The 13,969-nt window shown below is 40.0% G+C and overlaps 1 protein-coding gene across 4 annotated transcripts in view; it reads left to right on the forward strand.

Annotated features, from left to right (window-relative positions):
• The window catches only part of Syx1A (syntaxin 1A), a 61,552-nt gene that overhangs the window by 2,717 nt on the left and 44,866 nt on the right, over positions 1-13,969 (forward strand). For all 4 annotated transcript variants that reach the window (XR_016293389.1, XM_089597157.1, XM_089597158.1 and 1 more), the window contains exon 2: positions 9,540-9,623. Coding sequence is in view for 3 of the 4 variants with exons in the window: in XM_089597157.1 (XP_089453283.1) it covers positions 9,540-9,623 (84 nt within the window). In the remaining variant the exon portion in view is untranslated. The remainder of the gene's footprint in view (positions 1-9,539; positions 9,624-13,969) is intronic.

The following is a 13,969-nucleotide window of genomic DNA, read 5'->3' on the forward strand; positions in this document are numbered from 1 at the left end:
CTAAAGTGTTATCTGTGATTATATTTGAAATATTCTCATTAATTAAGCACAATATGTTGAAACAAATATAAGTAACTTGTTACTCGCAGGAGAGTTTTATACAAAGAGGATTCATTTACATTAATTCGAGTGTTATAATCAAACAAATAATAAAATTAAAAAAAGAAAAAAATACAGAGGAAAATTATAAAGATTAATACACCAAATTATAATACACGAAGACTTCGAGCTACAATAAACATTCAGTGTAAAATCCTCGTTGAACACCTCTTCAAATAAATTTCTATTATCATTGTATACTCACTCATCAACGATTACTCGTTAATAGACAAACTCATTCTTAAACAGCTGGTGATTGAATATCGTTGGATTAAATCATCGTAATTACATCGTATGGATCATGTATCATCATCGTGTCGAATTAAGATATACCCTACCGCCATATAAATAAAGCATTACGTTAGTTAATCCAAAGTTCAACTAGAGGGTAGTGAAAAAAAAAAAAAAAAAAAATGGTCCGGTCTCACTTGCAAAGCCGTTGTAGGTACATTATAAATATGCAGAGCAGGTGATGTTCGCCGACGTCGACGCTATAATATAATATAATATTATATCTTTGTACCCTTTCTGGCATAAAACGTATACTCATCCATGACACCTCGATCCTCGTCAGCTGTTTCGCTCTGTATGAATTTTATACTATTGCAGTTTAATTTTTCTTCGCACCGTATGAAGTATACAGCAGTGGGTTTCTTCGTTTAGTTTTACCTCGAGCTTAGCTTGTATGTTATCATCGGTGCTGTCATCATCACGAGTGTACGTTCTGTCTATATATATATACACATGAGTGGTGCGTCTAGGTCAGCTGTTGCGATTACTCATTCGTCGAGTTGATTATATATAGACGTTGCTCGCGCGCGTGTCCTCGTGGTTTGAATTTTTTGTAGATACCTCTCTGATTTTCTTTCGGCTTCCGAGGGTTTTTTTTACTTGTTGAAAGGACGCGTGTTTCAGCTGTGTGGGAACATGCTCATTAAAAGAGCGTTAAATTCACGAGCACCGAGCACTTGACGCTGAAGTAATGAATGTGACACGATTAATGCTCGTTTGGAAAACAGTGGCAGTATATTTCTCGTGTGTGCATGAAGGGCCAGAAATGTCAACGACTTACTCTCTCGCACATTTTCAGGATTCCCGTTTGTACAGTGTACACAATATGTTATGTAAATTTGAGTTTAAAGGAGAAAGAAACGAGGTCAGAAAAGCTCGGTGAAAATTTGTGTCACGTCAGTCCCGGAGAAATTTCTCATTTGATTTACCTTCAACTGCTTTGAATTAAGCTCATCTAATTACTCGATGTGCGCGGGTGTGCGCGAAAATCCGGAATATAATATATACAATACACGTGTATGTGTACCTGGTCGGGGCTAAAAACAGCTAGAGCTCGTCCAGTGCTCGGTTAATTGTGCGGAGCTTTTTGCACTTTGCAAAAAATCGGAGTTTAGGAATCAATCGTGAAGTAGGTTTTTCGATTATTTTTTTAAATTTTTTTTTCCAATTTATTTTACCGTCATCTTTACGTTTGGCTGAGTTATCTATTCTTCGTATGATTGAGTAAAAAATAACAATTTGGTCATGCGAGTTGAATTTTTACTTTTTTCAAGTAGAGGCTCTTGAATAATGACATTTAATTCAAACGCAAAATTTCAGAGAGCGATAAATTAAAAAGCAACCCTTACTTTTAACGACGACGAGGAAAGAAGATGACGATTAACTTATTTGCACGTCCAATTAAATTTCTCGTGCAAAAAATAATTCCTTTACTGGACGCAATAAAAATAACCCGCCGTATCTTCTATCTACAGCTTTGGCTGATGTTAAAAAAAAGTACAGGAGGAAGGTTGCGTCCCGCGTGTACTTCGGTATTGCGTTGATACAACAATCAACGCGTGATACATCCATAAAAGCGGCTGAGGACGAGGACAAATTGTCGTTTGAAATGTGTAGGAGAGGAAAAAAAAATAGATGTAAATTTTTTTTGTCACGTATGTGTGTGTGGCACAAGTCTCGAATGGTGTACACATGATGTCTACGATGTGTATTGCACGGCGTTAAATAATAATCGGCAAATAATCGCGGAAAACGAGTATACATGTATTGTATAAAAGAACACGCGGATCACAATAATACAATGCACGTACCGGTGATGAAAATATCTGCTCGTTTTTTTTTTTTTTTTTTTTTTTTTATCTTTCTGGCGTTTTTTATACTTCTGACTCATTCAGTGTGCTAAGCGGATATTTTTTTGTTGACCTTCTTTTTATGATGTACGAAATTTGTGTACCCCCGCTGATTTATTTTTCTGCGGTCCATCTCTTTTCGATGCTTCTTAGTTGATGGGAGACTTAAAAAAATATTTTCTAGTTCTCGAAAAACAACCATGTTCATATTATGTTGTTCTCGTATTCTGTTTTGACTAACTTACGTTATCATGGAAAAAAAATCCTGGCCTTGTGCCTCAAATTTTTATTTTTCTTTAATAGTACAGCACGAGTATAAAAATATCAACGATTAATTTTTAAATAAAAATAAAATGTAAATAATTTTTAATTTTGGCAAATGCGACGCAAAATCGCAAAAGTGTACGGCTTTGAAACAGATGTTGATTTTGAACGATTTAAGTACACACAAAAAACTCAAAAAAATGTTTCTGCTTGCCTACACAAAATTTAGAGTAACATTTTTAAACATTTTCGTTTATCAAAATTTAAAAATAAATTTAACAAAAATATTCCATAATAGTCGTTTGTTTTCAGAATTTCAATAAATTTTGTACTCACCACAATGATAATTGTATCGCACTATTCAGAAAACAATATTTTCGCTAATAAAACAAGTTGGCTTGAACTAAACAACTTATTTATCATAAATAAACAAATTTAATTAATTGCATCTTTGCTCATCGCATCCTGTTAAGTATCATATCGCCGAGCCAATAAATTGTAATCTCGATCGGAAATTATGTCTCCCATTGAAGCAAGTTGTAGCCCTACATCTCTGGTATTCTCTGTTCCTCGTATACGTAAATCTGCATTTCCCAAAACTTTCGTGCTGTTAGTCGATGGAATGGCAAGAAAACTATTTGTCTCAGTTTTGAAAACACAACATCACTCGTATTGTACATTTTATCGAATAATCGATTCCAGTCAAAGCAAAAAGAAAACCTAAATTTCTAGACGAGTTAATTATTTTAATCTAGTTTTTATCTTAATGTCTACTAGTGTCCATTAATACAAGTATCGCGTTATCTTTCCACAGTTTTGCTTCGACAAAACAACTTTTTTTTATTAAACCCGCGATAACTTTAATCGGCTTTGATTCTATTTCGTTACTTTGCTCTTTTCAAGTAGTTTTTATCCAAAAAAAAAGCATCAAGAAACAATCTGCTAACGATTGATAAATTCTCGTGGCTGTAAATGTTTGATACTTACATAATACAGTTTATGTTTTATCGTCCATTCAACATCTCACTGATGGTCACACGTGAATCTCTTTCATCAACATTGTAATTATCATCGTGATCGCGCGTACAAACAAGAGATAACACCAGCGAGATGGGCAACTGCAGAGCGCGAACATATGATACGTATATATAATGTGTGTCGGCATGCACCGCGTAATCTAACGATGACGAAGGTGGATATAATAAGAAAACACTGTACACCTACATTAGGAAAACGCCCGAGCCACCGCCTATATATTTATTGTGTCGTCGTCGCGTGAGCTTTCTCTTTCTCTCTCTCTACACACGTGCACACGTACCCATCACGTATTATAATACACGTCTCGAGAGTAGAATAGGAAATGCAACTTGTCAACCTACCGTCAATGACGTCACGTATACCTTACCAATCAAACGTATGTTTCTATACATTTTTTTTGTCACCAAAATTGTTTCAGCGAAATAAAAATATACGCATGCATGGTTCACGTATTTATTTTGAGTATTGAGTAAGACATGCGCGAATGACTCATTCGGATGGACTCGTTCACCCACGGTTTTTGCCGCCGGCCGGCGAGAAGACGAGGCACAAATACAACATACTGTCATTCTCCACGCAAATCCACTGCTGTTTCATTCCCCTCTCATTACATCATGATCAATTAATTTCACCTTCTTCGAATCGAATTTTTTTTTTTTTTTTTTTTTTTTATTCGCTATTTGTAATTTTAATGCTCAATTATGTGTGTTCGTGACGGTGCGCGTGTACAATTACACCGTAAAGGTTGCACGGTCAGCGCGCGCGGCTCGTATTTTATATTTTTACGACTGCACGTGCACGAGGGAAAAAGAGGGGCAGGGGGGTACTTGAGCATACCTATGTACACATAATACTGCGAGTATAATTTTAATGCCTCGGGTCTTCGACCTTCACAACCGGCGTGCGCGTGTGTCCACGCGAAACACACACTTTTTGTTTTTAGTACATACCTTCTATAACGTCCCTCTCGCTTTTATTTCTCGGGATCCATTGATAAAACCGCACAACCGTGCCCGTCCGTGTACACTCGTATTTGTACCAAACGTATATGCATATATATGCATCGGCGCTTAATCAACTTCCTTGCGTAACGCCAGTATACTTACGTGTATACATACATACGCGATGCGCGTGTGCAGAGCGGCACATTTTATTATCATAAAACGGATGTATCGTCGGCAATGTTAGCTCGTCTTTCTCTCGTCACTGCTCGCGCAGTAATTTTAATTTTTCAAAGTACGACCGTAGCCCTTTTTTTTCCCGCGTCTCAAATACTTTTGGGCATTAATACCGATGATGATAAATTCTCATTTTCCTTGAAGAGCTTTTTTTTCGCTAACTCGATACGCGAAGGCTTACTTTTGCAACTTTGGAAATTATTCGGTCGTGCACTGTACAGGTGGATGCGTCAACGTGACATTTGTTCTGTTTAACTCTATACTGCGTGTGTGCACATGTGCAAGGATGCAGTCCTGCATTTATGCAAACTAATGGCTCGGGCGTAACGTTCGCAAGCTTAATTCGCTCGTTATTTAGAGTTCTCGTACACGAGGCTTCCATGTGAAACTTTGAGCTTTTTTACGTTTTAATAACCATTAATTTTAAAAAATAACTTGATTTGATTATTTCGTGTAAAATTGTAAAATTTTCATACAAAAAGTAAAAAAAAATAGCTTTCGAAAAAGTCATTAATTTACAATGGAATTATTATTATTATTTTTTTTTTTCAACTGTCCAAATTTTAATTTTTATTATTGCTACCTCTCAAAACTATTAGCTCGGTATAAATTATCGTTCGTCCCAAGTTAAATCGGAGATAAAAAAGCTTAAAAATGTCTCCACACTGACTGTCAAAAGTCAATAATTTTTTGAAAACTTGTTTACATCTGAAGAATTTTTATTATGTATGCTACTTCATTTAAAAGATCAGGAGAACTTAAAAAAAAAGTTTCTACAAGGTTCACTGTGTAAATAATAAATCATGAATGGTGTAATAGTCCATTTTTTTCCTTTCATAAAATAGTACATTATACAATTAATCGTCGCAGATACCAGTGATTCCCACAAGAGTGTGTGAGAATATACGCTCACACGAGTTACGTACACTGTTTTTTTTTTTTTTTTTTTTTTTTTTTTTTTTACATAAAATGTGTGAGAATCGTTTGTACCTTTTCTTCATATTGTTACGTAGAATATAATGGTCCTAGAAATGAAATATTTAAAAACAATGTACACCAAAGGATGTACAGACGTAATAGCCTCTTGGAAAAACAAAAATCCATTGAGAAATTCTTTTTTTTTTTTTTTTTTTTTTTTTTTTTTTTTTTTTTTTTTTTTCTTTTTATGAAACCATTACAAGATTCTCTCTAGTCTCTTTTCGACAATCCACTAATGCATACTCACTTTCCTTGCTTATTACCTTATTCGACTGAGAATAAGCGACGGTACGCATTTGCGGCTGACGCTGTCCGCATATGTTATCCCCTGTCCCCTTTTTGCTCTCTGTTGTCTTCCGCAAGACGTGCATCATGTACACATATAGCTGACTGGCTCTGACTCCCTCTTTCGGGCGTTTCTCCGCTCTTTGTACGGTATAAACATGTTATGCGTACGCAAATACACGTGCAAGGATACACAGAGTGTACAAAAAGAAGAGAGTCGAAATATACGTGTCGCCCATATTTGCCGTGTCTAAATATTTTAAGCTCGCCTCGTGAAAGCAAAGCGGAAAAGAAAGGATAACGACAACGACGACCCACATAATCATACGTACAGAAATAGTACAGCCAGTTATTTTGTTTTGGGTTATCGGGACATATTGTATAACCACTACCTCGACCATTCCCATGTCATTTCGGTTTTTTTTTTTTTTTTTTTTTTTTTTCTGCTGTTACGCATCAACGATATGGAACTGCACCAGCCTCCATTTCCCTTCGGCAGGGGTCGAAAGAAGTTTTGCAAATCAGAAATCCGCAATACACGACAACGGAGAGGGGAGGAGACACGAAAATCAGTAGGTATTTACATCGGCGCGAGTATACAACAGATGTGGCATATCGCCCGCGCACACACACACACACATTACACATCAACAACAAACGAGGAGGAGGATGATGATGCGAGGGGAGATGTGATCCGTCCTCGCGCTCGTTCACGGGATAATCGATTAATACGCGATGCTCGCTCGCTCATTAACGCATGTGTCTGCCGCAGAGACGAAGCTCCCCTCCTCCTCGCTACAGTACGCGTAAACTCGATCAGTGCGGTCGTATATATATGTATATGTATACATGTGTACCTGCAGCCGGCTTGCGTTACATTCACGTGTGCGTGCGTGGGCGTTATGTGCTGTATATACGCGTAACCGAGGCATTATGGAGTATATATATACATGATGCACGCGTCACGTGTTTGACTTTGCGATGATTCAATATTTAACTTGCTTACTTCCGCTGCATCGGGAAAACATGTATACTTTTTTTCTTAACTTGAAATCACTCGAGTGATGATTTAGCCTAAGTATAGACTTGAGCGTCAAATCAAATTTGAAGTTGTTCGCTGGAAAATGCGTTACAACGCGTCACTGTGACAATCACGTGACCGTCTCGTATTTATGTTGTGCATAATTATTTCACATTCGCATATGAACCTAATATACGGACGGATGGGCTGGTAAAGAGTTTCACACGCTCTCTCCTCTCGCCAAGGCCTGCGTTATCTGTATAGCAGCTAACTATGGGCGCTGGCTGTGACGACGTATGCACATTACAGCTGCGTGTTAATCACTTACAAGGTGTCTCCTCGCCCGCGTGTAACACAAAAACGCCCTCGGGAGCTGTGCTAATGCTGCTTTTGCTGGTATACATAATTATGATGCACTCGTATAAAAGGAGCCTGTACTTATAGCAGCTCTTATGGGTGTGGGAATACCAGCGGATACAATAGGTTCTTTTGATCCGGCATCGCGCTGCGCGTATACCCATAAGATTCATCTTTGGACTTTAGGGTCCTCAATTATGAATCTGTGTATCTCTTTTTGTTTTTTAGTCTATACGAAAAATGTGGGTCATCTGGTAACCGTATAGTACCGATAGTACCTTTATTGCGGGACGTGCCATTTTTCATCATTATTTCTATTTCTTTTTTCCGACATGGCACAAGAATTCATTTCAACACAATTCGTGTTTGTTATTGGCAACGGCAACAACACGTATAGGTACGTGACACACGAAACTTACAAACTTGTTGGCACGTACCGTTGTTGCTGTTGTCAATGTACACCACGTACATTGTTCATACATGCATAAAATTACACAATGGGAGCCACGGCAATTGTACTCTCTGTGGCTTTTTTTTTTTTTTTTAACAAATGGTACTACAGTATACATTTTTATTGCAACGAGCAACATAAGCATAGAAGATAGACTCTGTCACGCGACATCGATACATGTGTACACTACAGCGTAGGACTTCTTCTCACCATTCTCTTCTCTCCCTCTCTCTCTCTCTCTGTCGCATAAATTCCCAGGTAATCGCGTTATCGTGCGTGATCTTGACCCGATAAAATTGCGCCGCAACGTCACACGTTTGGAAACTCTCTTGACTAAACAGGCGACGTTGGCGCTGTTGAAGCATTGCTCGTACGTAGGAGGAAATTTTTCAAACTAGTACAGGGATTCTCGAGATTTTTTTTTTTTTTTTTTTTTTTCAAAAGATAAGGCATGACATTTATTTTTTAAACACATAGATACTACTCACGTATTTTTTAGATTAATAATATTATTTCGTAATAATAATGCCCAATGCAAAAAAAGAACTGCCGAAGCGGCGTCATTTGAAAGTCATAAATCTAGCGGGCGCGTGATGTGTAAAATTAATCTCTTATCTAAATCTGGGAGCGCAATGGGTAATTGATTCCATAAATTACTTTCAATAGCCGCGTACATGCTCGATTCATTGAAATTTATAGGTTTTTATCATATTCCAACAGCTGTGAAAACAATACGGTCATGTATACGTGTGTATCTAGTGACGATGATCTCAAAACTTTATCACTGCCATAGTAGTAGTAGTGGTGGGTGGTGGCACAGTAGACAAAACACTATACACACGCTCGCGCGTAAACTGTCACCGGCAAGCTCTACATATTTCATTTATTATCGGCTCGTCCATTCGATCGGAATTGATATCGAGCTCTCATACATACGTACATGTGCATGCATGTATTTTGAAAATTATCCTATAAATTTTATTTTGATTTCGGAAAACAATTGCTTCTGCTCGACAAGTTTTCCCTTGCATTTATCAAACTGTTGAAAGCGGGTGGGTATCAAATAAATTTCCCCATATTTTGTTACATAATATATGTACAAAGCCATCCGACTCCAATCTCCAAACAAATGTAACCCAAAGTCATCTGCTCGCAGCATCATCAATAGCTCGCAGCGATCATTAAAAGTGCCCTCGCGTCGCTCTCGAAATAGGTTAACGAGCATCATTTTTGCGAGTATAGCGAATAAAAGAGAAGAAAAGAGAGAAAGAAAGAAAAGCACGAGAAAGGAGAAAAATCGATCGGTCGAGATCACATTGTACACGTCGTGTATAACACCAACTGGAAGAAGTATAGTTTGTAAAAAAATGCAACGTCACATTATTGCAAGCGTTGCTTCTCTCAAACACGAGAGAGAGAGAGAGAGAGAGAGAGAGAGAGAGATCACTTGAGCAATTAATGGGTCAGGTCAGACGTATAAAATGCCCACGTAAAAATATCCATGTGCATGTGTATACATGGAATGCAGATCCAATTGAGCTCTCGGCGTATAGTTTCTCGGCATCAGCCAGTGATGTTTCTGGCCTCCTTTTATTTCAAGCGTACACACACCGAATTAGTTGTAAGAATCTTCGAACCGTTTCAATTGCACAGAGATACATATATACACGTTGCACGTAATTGTAGCAATGACTGTGATTTTTATTGACGCCTCGTTTGTTTTGCAGGCCCAGTCGGACGATGACGACGTGGCGGACGATGTGTCCGTCACTATGCCCGAGGATGGACACATGAGCGAGTTTTTCTCGGAGGTACGTATACATACACACATGTGTTTCTTTTATGATCACCATCTAAAACTATAGGTATGATTCCTGTGAGCTCGTGTATATACTCCACTTTTTTGTTACATACAGTTAAAGTTAAAAAAAAATTTTTTTTTTAATTATAAAAAAGATTTGAATGATATCCAAGAGAAAAAAAAAGTTTCCAGAGCAAGTTTGTACATATATGTAAATGTATATACTTGATAATTATGTAGGCGTCCAAGAGTTTATCGACTTTATCGGGAAAATCAACTCTGTTCGCGGGTGGGGGGGTGGTGTAGAATGAAAAATTGATTCGTCTCTAGTTTTAATTTTCTCTCCGTCTTTATAGGTATACACGTGCACCCCAGCGAGGGTTGTCGGTCGGAAAGGGAGGAGGATATAGGGAAAAAAAAAAAAAAAAAAAAAAAAAACAGAGGGCGAGCGAAACTGCGCGAGAGGTAGCGTTGACAAAAGCCATCGAAGGGCCGCTGTTGCTTCATTTCGGTCGAGCCCGTGATAATGGAAAGTAGGTTAAATCGTTTCCAAAGAGGCGAAAAAGAGATCGAAGCCCCTCCCCCTACTACTTTTCCCGCTCGCGTGTACGGATACGCGCACTGTACAAGCGGTTGTGTGTAGTGTAGCGCTAACGTTGGGAAAAATAGATGTGTAGACTGTATGCGCGGGAAGGAAGAAATCGAGCCTCGCAGCCGCTCAGTGACTTCTCTCCTCCTGTGAATCGATAAAAATAAAAATACACACCCCACCCCCACACTTACTTCACCAATGTATACTTTATGCACGTACATCGCATCACGCGTCGTACACGAGCTCTTTTCCTTTTTCACCTCCTCGTAGGAGCGGATATATATATATATATCATATGTGTTTCAGCTCCATGGAAATAAAAATCTCTCCTCTCGGTTATCGGGTATTTTCTCCCCCGCATCTGATACGACTCGCTCCCGTTATTACAAATATCCACGATACAACGTGCAATCTTACTTTACACCGAGTGAAAAAAACACCCACACAATAGATGATCAAAAGTTGAAAAATTACAGAAAAAAAAAAAAAAAAAAAAGAAGAAGAGTTTGACTAGCATAATATATATACTATATACGTATCCTTCCGTGGCACGCCTGGCTGGCAAAATTGTACGTGCAGGGTTGTACACACGTGTGCACGTAGTATATGGTATATACGTAATAGACACAGCCCAGTCAGACAGTCGAGGAAGAGGGGCAAGCTATGCATGTATTGGCCTGGGCTCGGAGAGAGAAAGAGGGCGGGGGTGGGCGCGAAATCAGGCCAATGGTAGGTATATACCTATGGAGCTTTCAAATCGCGGCGTACGTACAACTCTACCGGCTAGGAGGAGGAGGAGGAGCCAGGCTTTTTTTTCTTTTCTGTGCTTTTCTTACGTTGTACATGTGTATTGGGCATATTGCCATTATCCGCGCAGTTCCGAGCAGTCTCCGGTCACTGCACGGGAGGTCATTGCTTTGAAAAACTTGAGTTACACACACCCACATATTGAACGGTCTTCTTTCGTCTGAAATTATGAATACACATCACCAAAAGTTACTTGCCAACTATCGATCGGTACACATTTTACAACGGACGAGTCATCGAGAGATAAATCCTAATTTGGTTCGCAATTTGTAAAAAAAAAAACGAGGAAATTATCCTACTTACCGTTTTTTTCTTCTTGCTACACGGTTAGTCGCACTCGCGTGCCCCTTTCGCAATCGTTAGCTGAAAAACCAAGCAATTCAAAGCAATGACTGTTCGGCTGCAATCACCGAACGAGTAAGAGCTAAACAGAAGCAAGCCTGCCTCGGGAGGCGAGAGGAAGCAGCTTCGAAGGGCAAAAAAATCGAGAAATTCAGATGACAAAGTTAGTTGCTCCTCGTCCTCCCTCTCTATATATATTTACTGAAGATCGAGTCAAAAGGTATCGACCAACCACTGGTTAAATCTTGCACCAACAGCAGCATCAGCGAATCGTCCTCGTTTTCACATCGAAGCTCGCACAATACAAGTCGTAGTACCATGCACGCGTGGCCGCCTGATTATGCCACCACCAACAACAACCAGCCGTTCGCTCATTGTTCCGTACACGACGGCTAATTGTAGGTGCTGATGATACCAACCACCCGAGCCCGTTCCTCCAAATCACGTCGGCTAATGATTTCTGCCTCGCAATTAGCTGCCCCTCCCCCTGGACCCGATATGCCTGCATGCCTGCAGTCCCGGCGCTCTCGTCGTCTGATTCACGCCCGCTTTGACCCCCCCTCTCTTTTAGCTCTGACCGAAATCGTCTCTCTCGCTTTTACTGTTGCCCACCTATGTTTGATCGTAGTTTTTTTCATAATTCGTATTTTATTTTTTAACGTCACCCAAGGTATAGCGAAAAAATATATTGGCCAACAATCATCTCCGCACTTATCGTATCGTATTCATCATTTTTCGGTATATGTTTGTCGTAAATCTTACCTGCATCTTTATACCCTCTACATTTGACGAAAAGTAACACAAGAGCAGGCCTTACAAACGATTGGTCCGCAATCGTTTTGTTTACGCGTTCAAAGGACACTTATACCTATGTGCAATTTTATTGCCCAATTCAGGTGTCATTCGAAAGAAAACTCCAGGTGGTATCACCTAATAATATGTACCTTGCCAGTGAGAGAGTGAAAAGGGGTGCAATAAACCGGATTTTATGTCCGCGGTAACGGACTCATCGGTCACTTCGCTAATCGCCAACTTTTTCCTCCCGCACCTGTGATAAATCTTCCCGTCTCCTCCTCCCGGGCGCTATATTGCCCCTTCGCGTGTGCTAATGGCCCGGCGAAAAATCAATTTTCCGCCCATCCGTATCAATTCTCGCTCGCGTCGCACATACGTACACGTATATACCGTGACTCTTTGTCGTGTGTTTTACACAAAGTGTATCAGGGAACCCTCGATTGTACATATACCTTAATTTTCATCTTAAAAAGACATGTACCCAAGGATCACCGCCGTACAGATATTATAACCAACGGAATAGCAAATGTAAAAAGCTCCCCCTGTACGTTTAAGGGAGGGGCCGACTCGTTGATTTGAGCAACCCGAAACACCCTCGTTTGCGTAAAGTGTTTACAGGTGCACGTCAGCTGAAGCAAGGGTTTATACGTATACGTGTGAGCTCTTTCGCCGCTGCCCCAGAGGCAAAGTCTCTCTTTCCCTCCCGCTGTATACTGCCACTAGCACTGCGACTTGCTGACGTGCCTGGCGCACTTTAACTAACTACTCTACTTGTAAATCGGATTTACCTCTGCAATATCGAGATGCACGGGTATATACCTGTGTGTCTATATACTTGGGCTCCTCGTCCCCCCTCATGCCTTTCCCGGTAGGCGTGTAAGTATAAACGCGGCGCTCGCGTGAACGTATACAAAAAATAGTGTACGCGCAAACTCTCCTGTAAAATATCCTTGGGAATTGAGACTCGCCATTTCTTTAGGCTATACACACGTCATGTGTATACCTATAAATGCATGTACTGAAACTCGGAGAAGAGGTCAAAGGTCGTCGTCGTAGTGGGTGCAATTGCGCGCAGCTATTCGGCCAAGTAACCCGGAGCGCCCCTCGTACGAGTGTACCAACTCGGTTGGGTTGGCCGCGGTCGTCGCACCTGGCAGCCTGCCACCTCGTTACACCACACTTAAGCTCCCGTTTTTAATGTGTTCTCCTCCTCTTGGGTGTGCTCGCGAAGGTGAGCAGGCGCGCTCTTTCCTCTCTCTCTCTTGCTGTGTCTCCTTGAGAATGTCCTTAGAACTGGGTATCCTGGTTATCTAGCGGAACTCTTCACCTTCAAACCCTCTTCCTCTCGACTCAGGCAGTCCGATGCTCTAGAACTGCAACTGGCTCATACTAAGCTCGACATTTACAAACACTCGTTTACTATTGGCGCTGCTAGGGAGTGGAACTCCCTTCCTGCTAACTTGCGGATTGACTCCCCGCTTGCTAGATCTAAAAGTCGGCTTTTGCGTGCAATCAAGGAAAAGATTATATACTGAACTCATAACCAATTAGCTTTCTTTGTTTATTATTATTATATATTACTTATTTAACTTTATGTATTTATTATACTTTTACTTATATGTCTTTCAATACTATTAACTGCGACTATTTTGTATCTTGGACCTGCGTGTCCTCTAAACTTATCTTATGTACTTAATGCTAAGGCTACTATGGACCTTTGGTCCTTAGCCTAATAAATCTACTCTACTCTACTCTACTCTCTTGGTAATTGTAACCTCCGTGTCGGCTGTAAAGTGCCCCGGTGTGACGTGACGCGTTTT

Source organism: Copidosoma floridanum, unplaced genomic scaffold (genome assembly GCF_036245765.1).
Source record: "Copidosoma floridanum isolate Cflo_tuat_1 unplaced genomic scaffold, Cflo_Japanese_pri ptg000030l, whole genome shotgun sequence".
NCBI lineage: Eukaryota > Metazoa > Arthropoda > Insecta > Hymenoptera > Encyrtidae > Copidosoma > Copidosoma floridanum.